The sequence below is a fragment of the Thunnus albacares genome, chromosome 6 (assembly GCF_914725855.1).
Source record: "Thunnus albacares chromosome 6, fThuAlb1.1, whole genome shotgun sequence".
In the NCBI taxonomy this organism is placed as follows: domain Eukaryota; kingdom Metazoa; phylum Chordata; class Actinopteri; order Scombriformes; family Scombridae; genus Thunnus; species Thunnus albacares.
The window spans coordinates 2,974,790-2,993,077 of NC_058111.1; the positions used below are offsets into that span (position 1 = coordinate 2,974,790).

At 39.3% G+C, this 18,288-nt stretch overlaps 1 protein-coding gene across 1 annotated transcript in view; it reads right to left on the minus strand.

The window, feature by feature from the left end:
- Nucleotides 1-16,058, minus strand: part of timm50 (translocase of inner mitochondrial membrane 50 homolog (S. cerevisiae)) — a 47,547-nt gene extending 31,489 nt beyond the window's left edge. The window contains exons 1-4 of the mRNA XM_044354870.1: nt 15,459-16,058; nt 14,225-14,381; nt 11,288-11,319; nt 2,426-2,447 (exon numbers count right to left, since the gene is read on the minus strand). Of these exons, the coding sequence (XP_044210805.1) occupies nt 2,426-2,447; nt 11,288-11,319; nt 14,225-14,381; nt 15,459-15,797 (550 nt within the window). The 5' untranslated portion in view covers nt 15,798-16,058. The remainder of the gene's footprint in view (nt 1-2,425; nt 2,448-11,287; nt 11,320-14,224; nt 14,382-15,458) is intronic.
- Nucleotides 16,059-18,288: the final 2,230 nt, after the last annotated feature.

Sequence of the window (18,288 nt, forward strand, 5' to 3'; positions counted from 1 at the left end):
TTCCACATTTACACACTCTGGGGGACGTCAGCTCCTCATAACCCGATGTGGTTTCTTCAAAAGTCACAAAAAAAATCCAAAAAGGATTCAATTTAAAATGCTGAAACAGTCCAGTTATCAGTTAATCTCTCTATTATTTTCCCCTGAACTTGTTTTGTCCGACCAACAGTACAAACTCAACAAATATATTCAGTTTATAATGATGTGAGAGAAAACAGTCCAAGTAGACGCCTCTAAATATCTTGTTTTATCCAAAAAAAATCCAAAGATATTCAGTTTAATATTAAATACAACAAAGACAAGCAGTAAATCCTGTCATTTCAGATGCATTTTTTTCACTATTTTCATTTGAAAAATGGTTAAATCAAATAAAAAAAAATAGATGCAGATTATTTATCTATCCATCAACTAATCGTTGCAGCTCGAACCTCATTTAACTGTTAAAGCACCAAGTCAGAGAAGACTTTACTCTTGATGGATCTATTTTATGCATCTTTTAATGAACCAGTAAAGCCTTACTGAGACCACGTCTCTCTTTTTTCTCCGAGAGTCTCCCAACCATGACGGGCAGCAATATAAACACGGACCAGATGAACGCTGATTAGGTCACAAAATCAGACATAAAACTGCAAATAAGAATTATAAGATCAACCTAAAAGCACTCTAATGTAAATTAACAAGGCCGCAAAACATCCAGATATACTGTGTGTATAATAAAATCACTTTCACACACACATACACACACGAAGAAATGAAATAAAAACTGTGTTTAAACTCACTCAGACCACATAAATTATGAAATTACAGCCAAACTAAACAAACTCAGATCATCAAACTGCTTTTTTACAGGAACAGTCTGAATCATTATGTGGATGCACATCATGGATGTGGTCTACACTGAAATTCTGAGGTACTGAGAAGAAAACAAACACAACTGAACCTTCAGTTTCAGTAACTTTCTCTGTGTTTTGTGATTGGATGATGTTTCCTGATAAGTTTTTCTGATATATATATATATATATATATATATATATATATATATATATATATATAAATAAACAGTATTGTGCAGATGTTTTAGGCACTTAAGATGTTTAGATTAATCTCCATTATCTGCAGCAGGACAACGAGCCAGAACGTCCAGCTGGAGTCATTAAGATCTATCTTCATAAACTAGAAGAACGAGGAATCCTGCAACAGATGGTCTCTGATCTCAACATCATGGAGTCAGTCTGGGATTAACACATGAAGACACAGAAGAAGAAGAAGAAGAACTGTGGCGACAAGCGACCTGCCGACGACTACCTGAAACACTGACGCTGTTTACACCCGGTATTAACATCCGATCACTAGTGGACAGCAGCTCTACATACAGGTGTAAATGCACTCAAGACACATAGAGGACGGATTGAGATCTGATCACTCAGACTACATTCTTTTAGTAGTAATGCATCCTGGACCACATTGAAGAACGCCTACTCAGCTGGCGTCCTCTATTTTCCAGCAGACTAGACACAGGATCCTCCGTCCAAAACTGTTCAACTTGGATAAACAAATTATTTTATTTTTCATGTGAATTTAAAACGTAATCAAACTCCCGTTTTTCTCGTTCTCCTGACTGGTTTCACTCTTCAAATCAACAGTTAGAATAGAAATTAAACCATTAATTTTTCACTTGTCTGTCTAAAAACATATTTCAGAGGCTAAACGTTGCTGGATAGTTTCCTCTGTCCTGTCAACTTGATAAATACAGTTTTTAGTTTTGCTGCTCAACATAATGAGTTCAGGATTTATCAGGACGATGCTGCTTTACTCCAAACAGTTTCACTGTATGAACCTGGACTGTCTGTGTGTAACAGCTGATCTACTGGATGTGTAGAAGAACACAGAACATTTATTAACATCAGATCCTGACGGCGTGTCGGAGACTTAAATAATCAATGAAGTTATGCTGCTGTGTCTTATGCTTAAATGCGCACAGTGTCTCTGAATGGAGACATGCAGCTGCAGGGAGATCGCTGCATCTCTCTCTCTCTCTCTGCGGAATATTTATTTATATCCTGAATATTTATCCTGTTATGAAACAAGTTGAACACAGCTTAAACGGAAATGATGTCCGTGTTTAAGTGAGATCCGATCACAAGTGGTCACTCAGGACGCAAGTGGAGGCGGATGTTAGTACCAGGTGTAAACAGGGTCACTGAGGAGAACTGCTGCTGGTTTAAAGACAAAGCTGCTCACAGCAGATAGTGATTTCATTCAGGTTTCTGCTGTTTACTCATAATAAAAACTATTCATGCTTTTATTTTTTTTTTTTTACAGCCTCCTTGATCTCTTCTTTCCAGATACTGTGTATAATAAGTCAGATCTGAATGTGACTGACTGACGTTTGAAGTTATGAATGAATAAACTTCTGCACGCTCACCTCTGTCGAACTCATCTGGAATCTGTGAGAGAGACAGAAAGAAAAGAAACATTATTAAAAATCTGTGCACACACACACACACACAGCCAGCTGATAATCAATCAATCAATCAATCAGTGCATCGTGTTGACAGTAAACGTGTGATCAGTGCCTCTGATGTGGCGACTCAAGAGTTTATGTTTGTGTTGCAGATCAATAGTTCTGCTGTTGACGGTTAAACAGACGTGTGTGTGTGTTTCCCTCCCGGACGGAGGATCAATCAGAGGCTGCAGGCCCACATGTGGCCGCCTGAACGAGTGTTAGAGGCCGACGCCAAAGGTGACGATGGATTTCATCCCGTAAATCTAGACAGTTATACTTTTGGCAGCATGACAACAAAGAAAGAAATGACGAAAATTACAAATAAATAAAAAAGAAGATCGGCTATTAAATCAACCACCAACTACTTTGATAATCAATTAATCATTTTCTTTAAGAGTGTGTAAAATGTGCAAATTCTCTGATTCCTGTTATGTTATCTCAGGCTTCAGGAAACATTTATTTTAACCATTTTATCAACCGAACGACTAATCGAGAAAATCGATGCGATGAAAATAATCGTTAGTTGCAGACCTAACAAGAAAAAAGAGAGGGAAGAAGAGAAGAGTGATGATGATGATGAGAAAGTGATAAAGAATAAAGAGAGAGCGGAGCAAGAGGAGATGAGGGAGAAGCAGAACGAGGAGGAAGAAAAGCATCAGAAAGGGAAGACGGAGAAGAGAAAGCGGAAGGATGGAAAAGGGAAGTTAAGGCGAAGAAGAAGAAGAAGAAGAAGAAGAAGAAGAAGAACAGGAAGGAGAAGTTTGTTGGGAGGAAAAAGGAGGAAGGAGGAGAAAGAGCAGGGTTGGTAAGGTGGTGTATGACTCCACCTGGTGGCCATGAAGCAAACTGCACGTGTGACTCTAGTTAAGACTTCATTATAAAACATCATTACTTCTAGAGAGCTGCTTCTATGACGTCAGACTCTTAAGACATTTAACGGCGAGCTACGACAGATGAAACTCATTTCAATTTAACGCATCAATAAATTTGAGGAGGAAAGACGGAGGAGGACAGAACCTCGTCTCATGAAACTTGCCAGAGCGGTGAAGAAAATAAATCATTAACATACGGCGGTGAATTGAATTGATGTCGGCTCGGCTGCTGGTTGTCGTGTCATGCGAGTCAAGGTGCAGCCTGGGAGAGCAGGAGGGGAGACGGGTTCCCACACACACACACACCACCGAACACAGAAACCTGCACTCACAATTTAATACTCGTGTCATATTATATAGCATCACAAAACCGGTGAAACATGTCGATATCTGTCACTGAAGTAGGAAAACATGCTCTTAAAATACTATAAATATTTGCTGTAAATGACGAGAAAGTAAAACATTCTGTCATTAATAAACATACAGAGCTCCAATAATCACTTTCATCATTTTAAAAGATAAAAAAAAAAAAACATAAATATTCTGGTTTCAGCTCCTGAAATGAGACGATTTAATGCTTTTCTTTGTCATACGTGACAACAAACTGAATATCTTTGGACTGCTCAGTGATTTTCTGTCATTTTTGTAGACAAAATTATTCATCAATTAATCTAAAGGTGATGATTGTTAAGTTTCAGGCCAATAAAACCTATTTAATCATGACCAGTGTATCGATAATGTGATGCATGCAGAGGAAAAGAAAGCTAATATGAAGCATTAAGCGTTAGCTTGTTATCTCCAGTGTTTATGTTTCCCTCTGGAAAATGCTGCAGGTGTAAAAACCCATAAAAAACAGGTTTAAGAGCAACTTTTTTTTTACCCGTTATAATAAAGGTATAATCTCTTATTTCTGCATCTTGCATTGAGCTTCATGAAGCTCTTCACTGTGCAGGATAACTGATTATTATTCATTATTGTCTGATTCTGGTTGTGTAGCTGTTAAAGTGAAGTGAAAACGTGAAACGTCAAAAATATGTTTGAGGTTATTTAGACACAGTTTCTTCATTAAATAACGGTAATGCTTTATTTTACAGGTCCCTTAATTTTATACTAAAATTGCTAAATATCTACAGACTAACATACTATATACTAAAAACCATTTAATACCTGCTAACTTGCAGGTAATTTAATTAATTAAATTGCAGGTTAATTCTTAGGACAGTTGGTACAAACTATAAGAAAAAACTGAGGACAGTCTTAAGAGACAACATAAAATGCTAATATAGTGTTTGAAACACAAATCTACACACTGAAAACTGAGTATTTTCTCTCAGTTAAAGAGTTGAGAGTCTAATAATAATTTTTGAAAAAATTACCAACTAATGTATGAACCCAAATTTAACAAATCAGCATTTACAAACTAAACCAACTTCACACTTTTTATTCTGTTTTTTCATATAATTTGTAGTAAATTGCACCACCTTCCCTGTAAAATGTCAGAAATATTAACTGTTAAATACCCATAAATTACTCCAGGAAATAAGTATCAAATTAAAAAGGACCTGTAAAATAAAAGCACTACCTAAATAATCTGTGCACCAGAGGGCACTGACGAGTGTATTTCTACACTGGAAAACGTACATATCTTAGTATCAGTCTGACTATGTGTTAAGTTTTTAGTATTTCCTGTATTTGAATCAACATTTTCACCTTCAGCCATCTCGTTTCTTCAGGGAACATAAACAGACGCTTTCTGCGGTTTTCAGTTTGGTTCTCGTTTCTTTTATGCCTTTAAACTGATAAAGATCTAAGTCAGAGGTGCAAAGTGTGTACAGATGTGTTAGAAAAACACAACGGGCCTCATGCAAAGATATTTTCATATTTTTATCCTAAAAAACTTTACTGTGTTCCAAGTCAGATTCATCAAACTCTCTTTAACTGCCTGAATTTGTCGTTAATCGCTTCCTGTTTACGAGGAGCTTTCATGAGATGTGATTAGTAGCATAAAATGTCCATATAAGGCTCCATGTTCTGCTCCCAAAAATCTTCCCAAAGAGTAAAAACACAGCAGAGCTTCCAGACATCCGAACAACAAATTCAGGAGTGTCAGTAGTAGAGACCTAAACAATGACATGTCATCTCTGCAGTCTTGGGTTTAATAATCATGTGAAGATGCCACATGTGTCCACCTGTTCTGTACCAGCGGCAGCTCGGAGACCGACGACGCGCTCCGTCACGCCTCTCTGTCACAAGAGAAAAGAAGAAGAAGTACAAATGTCCGGTTCTGACGCAAATCGTGTCCACGTTAAGGACAGAAAAAAGCTCTGCGACAGGAGGCTGAGATACTGTAAGTTCAGCAAACACTGAGCCACACGTGTTTAAAACAGCCATTAATCAATTAATCTTTTGATCTATGAAACGTCAGAAGAAGTGAAAAATGCACAAGGTGACGTCTTTAAATGTCTTGTTTTGTTTGAAGATATTCAGTTTTATATTAAACATGACAAAGAGAAGCAGCAAATCCTGTCATTGTAGATGCTGCAACATTAATTTCACTATTTTTGCTTTTCAAAAAAGCTCATCACTTGCTCTTCATATTAGAGCTAGACACCGACTCACACTGACTTCCATTCAAAAAGCCTCAACTTCTCCCTTGAAATACTAAGTTTAGGAAGAATGTGTCATAATTTTATGTTTTTTCTCATCTTATATAATAGTAAATTGAATATCTTTGGGTTTTGGGATTGTTAATGGGACTAAACAAGACATCTGATGACATCACACTGGCCTCTAGGAAAGTGTGATGGACATTTTTCACAAATATTTAAATTGCTTCACAATAACAGAAAAAGCCAAAATCACAGGATGGCTTCAATAAAAAGTATCCAAAGACAGAGAAGCTAAACATTTCTGTTACCATATTAACATGTTAGTCTCAACAATCCTACAAGGTCGACTCCCCAGACAGGAACGCAAGGATCCTGATGAAGGACTTCAGCTCACTGGGGCGGCCGCCAGAGGTTGAACAGCTGGCTCACGACAACCTACAGCTGAACACGCCAAACACTGTAGAGATGAACTTCAGGAGGAGGAGGAGGAGCCCCCCCCCCCCATCACCACACGCAACAGCACCACGTCAGAATCCTCCAGGTTTCTGGGATCTGATGATGGTGAGTCCAACATCCAACACAGTCATCAAAAAAAGGCCCAGCAGAGGATCAACTTCCTGCACCAGCACAAGGAAGGAAATACAATCTGCTGCCTCAGGAGCTGCTGATCCAGTTCTACAACCAACCATCACCGTCTGGGTTTGGATCGGCCACCCGACAGAACAGGAACAGACCACGACGGAGAGTCTGGTCTGCAGGACCTGTACACCTCCAGAGTCAGGAGACGAGCAGGGAAATCGCCGCCAGGGAGGCGCTACAGACGTGTTGAACTGTCTGATAATTCTTCCAGATCAATGAGCAGGACAGATTTACAGCAATACTATATTATTTTTGCATCAATGTGATGTGATGTTGATTTGTTAGGTATTTAATTTGCTGGATTAGCCAACACCAGACACTCTTACCAGTTTCTAAATAGACTTTCCTGAAGTTTTATTGTCATTTAGAGCTGCAACGATTAATGGATTAATCAATCAAAAAATTAATAAGCACTATTTTGATAATCAAATAATTGTTTTTTTAAGCAAAAATGACAAAATATTTGATGGTTCCAGGTTCTTAAATATGAGAATGTTCTGCTTTTCTTCGTCTTACAATATAGTTAATTGAATATTTTGGGGGTTTTTTTTGACTGTATGTTGGAGAGAATAAGACATTAGCAGATGTCTTCTTGTGCTGGAGGATATTGTGTATGTGTTTATCAATAGATTAATGGATTATGAGGATAACTGTTAGTTGCGGCGCTGATGTGGTGGACTTTCTTACTCACAAACACATCTGGAGCAATTTGGTGTTTAGCATCTTGCTCAAGGACACTTCAACATGTGGACATCATCCCAAATAATATATTAGAGTGTATTATATTATACTTCTAAATGTGTAACATATGTAGGAAGTCATTTTAGGAAGGAAGCACTCAATCGTCAATATAGTTGATAGATTTGAATAAAAGGTGAGAGAAGTGTGTCCTGTCGTTGGGTCCTAACTTCCCGTCCTTTAAACTTCACGGCCTCCTCAAAGAAGTCTGAACGCAATAAGACGTAAAGCTGATGAGAAGTGTGTCCTTTGAAGAATTTCACCTCTGACAGCTGGGACATGTGCCGTCCGAGAGGTGGTGGTGGGGGGGGGGGGGTGGTGGAGGAGGAGGAGGAGTGGGGAGGTGGGAGAAGTGTGCCTGGTCTTTGAAGTGGTTCAGTCTGCCTGTTGGCTAGACAGGATACAGCCAGAGAGGTTTATAATGTGTGAGAACGGGAAGGGAAGATCTTTACAATACAGCACGGAGGAGAGGACGAGTCCTGGTTCCCGCATCCTCAGATCACTTCAGAGGAAAACAATAAAAACACTTGAAGTGAACCAGTGGTGGAAAGTAACTCAGTACATTTATACAAGTACTGTATTTAAGTACAATTTAGAGGTACTTGTACTTTAGTTGAGTATTTCCATGTGATGCTACTTTCTACATTTCAGAGGGAAATATTGTACTTTCTACTCCACTACATTTATTTAACAGCTTTAGTTACTTTTCAGATGAAGATTTGACACAATGGATAATATAACAAGCTTTTAAAATACAACACATTGTTAAAGATGAAACCAGTGGTTTCCAACCTTTTTGGCTTTTGACGTCTTACAAAAAGCAGTGTGTAGTCGGGGTCACATTTCACATGTCTATGAGTTGTTAACAGCTCCACCAAATAGTGATTTTTCCCTCTAAACTTCTCACATGCTTTCATTTCAATAAATGTTCAAATGATCCAATATTTCAGCAAAAATCAAAGATTAGAGAAAAAGTCCAAAAACTGAAAACAGATTTGTGTATCAGAACTTTGTTTTTTCTTCTTTCCTCTCCCATTAATCATCTCACCACCCCTCAGATTTATCTGCTGACCCTTTGGAGGGGCCTCGACCCCTAGGTTGGGAACCACTGGACTAAACTAGCTAACTGTATATAAAGTAGTGTAAACTAGCTCCACCTCCAGCAGCTACAACAGTAACATGCTGCTCTAACACTGATGCTTCACTATTAATAATCTAATGATGTCATATATAATAATATATCAGTCAGAGGGACCAAACCACTACTTTTACTGCAATACTTTAACTACATCAAGCTCATAATACTTATGTACTTTTACTGCAATACTTTAACTACATCAAGCTCATAATACTTATGTACTTTTACTGCAATACTTTAACTACATCAAGCTCATAATACTTATGTACTTTTACTGTCCTCAAACGTCTTGTTTCGTCCTACCAGCAGGTATCAGTACGTTTTTTTTTGTTTTTGAATAATTTTAAACTAATCGTATGAATAATAGTTGAATGTGAGCTGCTCTGAACAACAGAGAGCTGATGCTAAAAGTCTCTTTGATGTGAAAAATCAACACTAAATAAGTAGTACAAAAATTTTTATTGTGATAAACTAATGAGGGCTGCAACTAATGAATATTTTCATTAGCAGTTTGGTCTGTAAAACGTCAAAAAATGTCGCTCACTGTTTCCTAAAGCACAAGATGACGTCTCAAATGTCTAACTAAAGAAACCAGAAAATATTCCTTTATATAATATTATATTCTTTGAGCTTTTCTTTTATTACTAAAAACAATGAATCAATTATCAAAAATAGTTGGGGTTCATTTTCTCTTGAACAACCAATTAATTGATCACTGCAGCTCTAAACTGAATGATTGTTTCAGCCATTTCTTAAGCAAATATTCAGCAGTTGCAGCTTCTCAAATGTAAATATTTTCTGGTTTTCTTCTATGATAATAAAATGATTATCTTTGGCTTTTGACATTTTGAAACATCACTATAGACTCTGGGAACTTGTGACTGACAGTTTTCACATTTGCTGATATTTCACAACCTGCACAAATAATAATTGATTCATCAAGAAAATAATCCACAGTTGCAGCACTTGGTACTTTATTACCAAAGCAGAAGCTGGACAGGATGCCCGAGACCACACACACACACACACACACACACACACACACACACACACACACACACACACACACACACACACACACACACACACACTGCTGACACCGAGAGTGTTTCTTTGAAGTAAAGTACAGACGGCGCCGCCACACGCCGCAGTCCCGTTTTTTAGCAAATGTTCTCTTGTGAAGACGGAGTTTGAGGACGAGCAGGTGAGATAAGTGTGCGGGCCTCTTTTGAAGGCTCTGACGAGCGGCACAAGACGGACGTCGCACTGACACGCCAAGTGTGTCGTCCGATTGGGAGAGCTGGACGCTCCCCTGACAGGATGTCCGGGTGAGATAAGTGTGCCCTTTGAAGGAAGCTGTAAGGAAGTGAACGGCGTGGCGGAGACAAAAGACGGTCTCCATCTTTCCCACATCCACACCTCGTCACACACACACACACACACACACACACATCACAGCCGGCTTCTCGGGCTGTGATGTGTGTGTGACCTTCTAATCCTGCCAGGATTTCGGAGACTGATCTGAGTTCATGTCACTGTACGTTTTGATAAAAACTACCAATTTTAACCTCTCTGGTGTGTTAAGATCATGAGCAGAAACAGCTGAATCATCATTAATCCAGACAATCTGCCCATAAAACTCATTTCCCAAAGACCTGCACGGATTTTTAGTTATCTCGTCAAGCTTGAGTGACACTTCTTGGTCTTCATATTTAACAAAAAAGAAATAAAAATGACCATCAAATGAATGGAGGTCTTCTTAAGTTAAGTAAGGAAATTCAAAATAATTTCTCCCGACTCTTCTTCTTTCCCACACCGACAGCTTCAAAGTCACAAAACGACAAAGGCCACTTAGCAGGAAGCCGTCCTGAGACGTTTGGTTCAACAAAAGGATCCTAATGTGTGAGAAGTGTGCCCTTTGAAGTGGCCCGTCTTCCCAGAACGACACCTCCGACAACACATCCTGTCTGAGAGCTGAGAGCCGTCCTCTCCATACAGAGAAACATCATCATTCTGATGATTAAATTACTGCAGAAGCAACCGTTATTAAACTTTAGTTGTATAGCATCTTCCATCCAGGTTAATGCAATTCAAAGTGCTTCACAGATCACTCACAAGCCGATAAAAATAGATAAAACAGAATGAAGAGCTATGATGATAATAATAATAATAAAATAGAGTGAAATAAAAAGGTAAATGTGCTCTTTTGTTTTTCTATTGTGCAGTTACGGACTGCTCCTTTAAGTAGTACGGGGGGATATATGAGAGGACTGGAAGTCGTTGGGGTGTGGAGGTGGGGTAACTGGTCTCTTTGATGTCGATGTCAGACGTCTCAGCTACCTGCCGAGTGTGCCGTCCAGTCGCTACACTCTTATGTTAAAAGCACGACAAAGAAGAAAGAGGTGAGATAAGTGTGCTTCTTTTTCCTTTCCCATACCGACACCTCTGACACAGCTACCTCCTCTTCTCCGTCGTCTACGTCACGGCGACCTGTGAAGTGTGCCTTTTTTTTTTTTTTTTTTTACGGCATCCTATACAACAGGAAGAGGAGGATCTCCTACCTGTGAGGTGAACAAAACACCACCGCACATCAAAAAAAAGGAAAGACATGAAAAGAGGCGTGCTGAAGTGTGCCGACATGACGCATGAACGAATTCCTATTCGAATGTGAATGGACGAGTCAATGCGTCTGATAGATACTGTTGGTGACGTGTGCGGGATCACACCTGGGGGAACTGTGTGTGTGTGTGTGTGTGTGTGTGTGTGTGTGGCAATAAAAACCTACCTGGTTTCCTTGCTCGTCTACTGAATTGGTGCCTAAAAAAAGAAAGAAAGAAAAACATCAGTTTATCACCGTGTGAAGACTGTGAGGCTTTTCAACATGAGTCAAAGATGATATTCAGGGTTTTACACACACACACACACACACACACACACACACACACACACACACACGATCAAACTTCAACATTTGTTTGTAGACTTATTATCAGTCATGTGGCTCTTTAGCCTGAAGGACGATCAGGGGAAAAGCTGGATAACACTGAAAGCTGACATCAAACGTCTCGTAAACCTCTTCATCTTGTTGACTTATTCTTTGAATAGATACTCTTTTAATCAAAAATAGTGGCTAATATTAGTATTTCTATTATTATTTAGACAAAACTCTTGAGTGACTGCTTGAGTTCAGAATATAACATTTAAAAAAAACGTTTGAGGATTGAAGTTTTTGTAGAAAAACACATTCATATGTGTCAAAGTGAGGTTTTGTTTTGGTATCAGTCCAGATTTGTTGTTTTTGTCTGTTTATATCATTACAAACTGAAAATCTTCAGGTTTCGGTCAAAACCTTGAGCTTTAAAAAGGTCATTCAATAATGAAAATAATCATCAGTTGCAGCCCTGGTCACATTTACAAGAGACTTTTGCAACTTTTGCAAAAGAAAAAAGAGGTTAAAAATGTTTCCAGCCTCTTTATATACAAGTTTCTTTGGTATTCAGAGGCTGCATGACAGATTCAATGAAAGGGAACATTTCTAATCTCAACTTTTCAAGCTTATCACCTGCAAATACTAAAAAATGCACGTCACCCCCCCAAAAAAACTGAACTGTATGTCACAAACCTATCTGCTGGGAAACCAGACACACAAAAGGTGTAACCGCATACATTCCCAGAGCAGTTTTATAATCCGGTATCTTCCCCCCGAGTATCAGCAAAGACTAATCCGCACGGCAGAGACTGAGATTAAATCCAAAAATTATCAAGAGCATATTCCCATTCAGTAATCCAGATGTGTGACAGAATTATTCCGTGATACTGATGAAAAAAAAACAAAAAACAGGAGAAAATAAAAGTTAAATTCCAACAGAAATATGTATAAAAATAAAAACGTATATATCCGTCTTCTGCGACATCATCTCCCCAAAAAAAACTGTGGCTGCAAAATCAAGGATGAAGACTAACGATGCCTTCATCATTTGATTAAATCTGGTTGTTCCTCCGTTCCTCCGACTTTATAGGAAACAGCAAATATTCCAAATGCCGCTTTGTTGCAGAATAATAACAAATAAAGCAGCAGGGTCATTTAAAAGCCTGGATGTGGAGAAATAAGAGACTTCATGAACCCAGCAGATGGTTGGTTGGTTTGTCGGTGTCCTGGTGTCCCACTGAGCTGCTGGGAAACGCTGGTGACTTACTGGCTGTTTTAAATTCTGGCTGCTCCGTTCCCGCCGCAGCTGACTGGGGAAAAACTAACTTTACCGATCACATGTATATTTTCTACAAACAGATGAAATATCCCTCTTTATCGTCCTCAGTCTGACTCTTCTCTGAAGACGGGCTGCTCAACTCTGACTGACAGCTGCTAGCTCCGCCCATCTGAGGGTCGTCCCTCTAAGCAGGAAGCAGAGGGCGATAAACCAATCAACACCCAGGGCCAGTTGCACCAGTTAGATGCTGGATGTAAAAATGTGCCTTAAGCCTTACATAGAGACATTAAAGGGCCGGCCACACCAAAAACAATAAATATGTAGGTTTAAAAATCATTCTGACTCAAGTGGATGGTGGAGTCCACACCGCAACTGTAACTATGACGACAGCGGGGAATCACTTTCAGAGCAAAACACTGACAGCCAATCAAAATCCATCCCTTAAACCATATGGCACGACAAAGTCTCCACCCAGCCGGACGTTTCCAGTAAAACCTGCATATATCATCTTAATTCTGGAAGCTGACTGATGACTTCATTTATTTATACATCTGACGGTTTATATCTCGATTAATTGATTGATTTGTTTGATCTCTAAAAACGTCAGAAAACGATGAAAAATGTCCACCGCAACATCCTAAAACACAGAACAGGAAGTGGTGCCAATAAACAGTCCAAAACCCAAATATATTCAAATTTAAATTCCCACGTTTAAGAGACCTGGAAACATCATGACGATCAAAACAGCTGCCAACTAATCAACTAATCGTTCCGGCTCTACTGGCTAAAAGGTTTAAAATCTCTGAGACTTCTGAAGCTACAAATACAAAAGAGAAAAAGAGAATATAATATGATTTATAGCACTAAAATCATCAAAAAATGACATTTGAAAAGCTGCACAGCAACTAGTCTTTACAGAGACTAAACCCCAGTTACTCAGGATTAGAGCTGCAACAGTTGATTGACAGAAAATGAAACTATTTTTATAATTGAATAATTGTTTTTTTTTTTTTAAAGCAAAAATACATATGAAGAGACTTAAGTTTGTGTACATTAGCAGTCACTCTGGAAGAGCAGCATCTGTTCTGAGATCAAATTAAGCCTGTTTCATTCATAATAATCACGCTGTGGCTTCGCTCCGACGTCACAACCTTGAGGCGTCAGCGGTTGAATTACAGCAATGAATGAACAGATAAACTGACAGCAGGTTTCCACCATTATCTCATATAATTATCCTGCAATGACCCATTAGTTTATACAAATTCAAGGTCTCAGAATCAGCATATTTTGGAGTGACACAGCACATTAGTCTCTAGATAAAATCAGCACACCTCACATCAGTATATCTAAAAACTGACTGTCTTTCCGGCAAAATAATCAGTTTGGAGGCTCTTTAACTCATTGCCATTTCAAGACCAGACTGATAACAACTTCCTGCGGATTTTGAAAGACAGTTTACAGTCTGTCAGGTTCTCAAACTTTCTGTGGCCACAGAGTGAAATCGACACACTCACCGAATATGTAGACGATGCTGACCGCCCCGCCGAGTCCCATGAGTCCCGCCAGCCGGAGCACCATCTTCTTAGCGTAGGCGGTGTTCTCCTTCTGCTTCTTGTCGCCCGCCTGTTCCCCGTCCTTCTCACCTTCACCTCCCTCAGGAGGTGGCTGGCCCTGCACAACAACAACAACAACAAAAAAAATGAAGTTTGAGAATCATCAATATAAATATTGACAGAAAAAAATGAGCTCAGGCTCTGTGTACCCAAAGCCTGATATGCATAAAAATACCAAATGTTTGTTGTATTTTCGATGAGAGAGAAGGAGTAGATGTCATTTCATGAATTTTAACAACACACAGACAATATGATTCAAGTATTCTGTATACAGCACATCTTAAAACATGTCTGGACATTTCACTCATATGTTTTGAGGATTTTAACGTGGAAAAACTACATCAGACACACATTAACGTATCAGGCAGAGTGTTTGTATATGTCTGGAGGGGATCTTTAAAGCAACAAGTCATTCATACAGTGTTTGCGCTGCAGTTTCTGGGTGGTGGGATGAAGGCGGGGAGGAGGGCTGCTCTGACCTTCAAACCAAACAAACCTTGGCTGCTGGTGACAGCGTTTATCTAACAGCTCCGAGTGATCAACTGACGCTTTTCCAGACACAGTTAGATCATTAGTCAGCTAGTCAGTGTGTGTTTCAGCAAAAAAGCCAATATACATAAAGGAACCACAACATTAACAACATTACATTAACGAACCTAACTGATACTAACTACATGTCGTAACTCTCCAGACTAAGAAAGCACATTAACAGAATATTTTGTGGGAAAGGTTCAGGTATTGTGTGTTTCCGAGGCTGCAGTTTCCAGTAAAAACGTATGCTAACATTAGCCAGCTAACATGTTAGCTACCCTAAGCTCACGTTCATTCATTCAGTGGACTGCGGGGCGCACGCGCCTCGGTTTTGGCAGATATTTTACGTTTTTTAAGTTGACACTTTATCGTGACAGCTGACACACAGCAAACCGTCAAAACGGCGTGAAAGTCTCCGTGTGTCAGCTAAATGTTTAAGATGTAAGCTAGTCTGTCTCAGGTTGGAAATGTCAGTTGAGTAGCTTCGATTTGTATTACACGCGCAGTTCAGGTGGGCGGGCTCTTTAGTTAGCAGTATTCGATCTCCCCACCAGCACGGGTAAGTGTTTAAATCGAGCGCATCTCAGCAAGCTAGCTGCCTCACCTGGCTCTGCTGCTGCTGCTTGAGTTTCTCCTGGAGGATGGCCTGAGCGAGGCCGACAGGCGGCTTGTCCGTGGAGAGTGTCCGCACTATGTCCATCGCAGACTGGGAGGAGACACCCGCCGCCCCGCTGCGGAGCCTCCAGAGGCCCCGACTCGCTCGCACACACATGGGGAACACCGACATCTTGAATAGTAGCACTAGCTGCCGGCGAACGTGTGTGACGCGAGTCAAAAGGACGAAGTGCCCGATTGGCTGGAGCCGTTTTGAGTGGCAGCCACGAGACCCCATCACAGCAGCGAGAGGCCACGTGGAGCGGGAGTTGGGCGGGTTGTAGAGCATCCGGCCCAATCAGAAGCAAGAATGAGTCTGACCTTCGATTGCGACTCAAAACTGCCATCATGGTTGATGGCAAAATTCCCAAAGTGTGGTCAATTATGTGACCTGTTTTTGAGAAACGTCATAAACAATTCACAAACGTAATACCTGTGTATATTGTTTTAGAAAATATAAGTGCAAACTGTGCTTGCATATATGGAGAATAAAGTAATGCATTACAAAATATGAGAGCATATTGCCAGTGGTGGAAGTAGATTTACTCAAGTATTGTGTTACACTTATTTTACATTACAGTACACTTTTGAGGTGCTTGTACTTTACTCAACTTTACTTTACTTGGGAAATATTGTACTTTCTACTCCACTACATTTATTTGACAGCTTTAGTTACTTTTCAGATGAAGATTTGACACAATGGATAATATAACAAGCTTTTAAAATACAACACATTGTTAAAGATGAAACCAGTGGTTTCCAACCTTTTTGGCTTTTGACGTCTTACAAAAAGCAGTGTGTAGTCGGGGCCACGTTTCACATGTCTATGAGTTGTTAACAGCTCCACCAAATAGTGATTTTTCCCTCTAAACTTCTCACATGCTTTCATTTCAATAAATGATCCAATATTTCAGCAAAAATCAAAGATTAGAGAAAAAGTCCAAAAACTGAAAACAGATTTGTGTATCAGAACTTTGTTTTTTCTTCTTTCCTCTCCCATTAATCATCTCACCACCCCTCAGATTTATCTGCTGACCCTTTGGAGGGGCCCGACCCCTAGGTTGGGAACCACCGGACTAAACTAGCTAACTGTATATAAAGTAGTGTAAACTAGCTCCACCTCCAGCAGCTACAACAGTAACATGCTGCTCTAACACTGATGCTTCAGTATTAATAATCCATTTTTATAATATATAGTTGATATAATATATCATGCTAGTACTGGTACAACTAGCACTTTTACTTTTAACACTTCTTCCACCACTGGTGTTTCCTACTGTACCAGAACAGCTCACGTCTTGCATGCACAACATATAAGCTAACACAACATTTAACAAACATAAATAATATTTAACACATTTCACTCCACAGAAACAAACCTAAGGTAGGACATACAGCACATAAAGGATTTGATTGTAACACTAGAAATAAAGGAACATCTGTTGTTGCAGCTGAAATATCAGCTTGTCTAGTTAGGTGAGAAAGGTAATTAAATAGCAGACACACAGTATTCTTCTGCAGTCCAACTGCCTTTAATGAAGGTATATGTATCTACATACTCTCTGTAACAGGAGAGAAGCACATTGAACAGCTCTCACAAACATTTTACACTTTCAGCTTCCACCCAACACGACCATCAACACAAGCACCTCATGTGCAGTCAAACTTCTCTGTCAGCAGACACCCCGTTTCCTGTGAGATAATCGATATCAATTCCACTTATGGTGTCGTTTCTGTCTTGTACAACTTCCAGTTCTTGCATTTTGTTCCCTTTTTCCAACAATCACTTTTTAGGATTGAGGTCATCTTGTATCATGGACTTCAGAACCTTTTTTATTGTGATTACAACATATAAAAGGTCAATAGATACGGTCAAGAGTGCATCGTGTTCTTTAAAGGCAAAACTGATGAGTTGAATACACTTCTACACTAGATTAATGCTGATTTAACATTTTATTACTGTTAGAAGGAACAGTTCATGTTTGGCTTTTGTTATACACCACTGTCCTCTAGTGGATGCTGTAGTAATTACAGGAATACTACTCTCTGATACCAAACCCAGTCTGTAATACTCAATCATAAGTATTCATGCTTCACACACAGATGGTAGCAGCATAAAGAGCAATTAATTATTTATTTTTTCATCTGTCGGTTTATTTAACAGGGACAGTGCACATTAGTAAATGTTGTAAATGAGTTTGGCAACAGACTTATTTTATCTACATGGACAGATGATACAAAGTTACTGGGCTGATTTATAAGCATGCAGAGAAATAAAAAAATGATATAGCAATGTGGTGTAATGGTGAAGTGTCCTCAAGCAGTTAGAAGTCAAGCAGACACCAAGACATCTACTACAAGCAGGCTACGCTGTGTAACAACCAGCTCGTCATCAAGCTCTGCAAAAGCCTGATAATGACCCGTTCAGGTGGGAAAAAAACACTGTTGTAGAGGACAGTGTTGACTGTGGAATGGTTCATTCTAATACAGTGTTTATTGAGGTTATTACCATATTTGTGCTTGTTATATATGTACATAATGTTACCAGGTTAGATCCCCTTCACAACCACATCTCAACTTGAAATGAAACTGAAAGTGTGTGCTTAGTGTGTGTGTTGGGCAAGTTATTGTAAATTAGTGATTAGTTGATGTAATTAGTGATGACGGCACAAATTACAAATATAAAACCTCCATAGATCAAAAGTTCATAATAGAAAGAGTCATAATTGACCTTGTTTGCAGTTCAAGGTGTCTTGTCAACAGTTTTTCAGACTTTTACA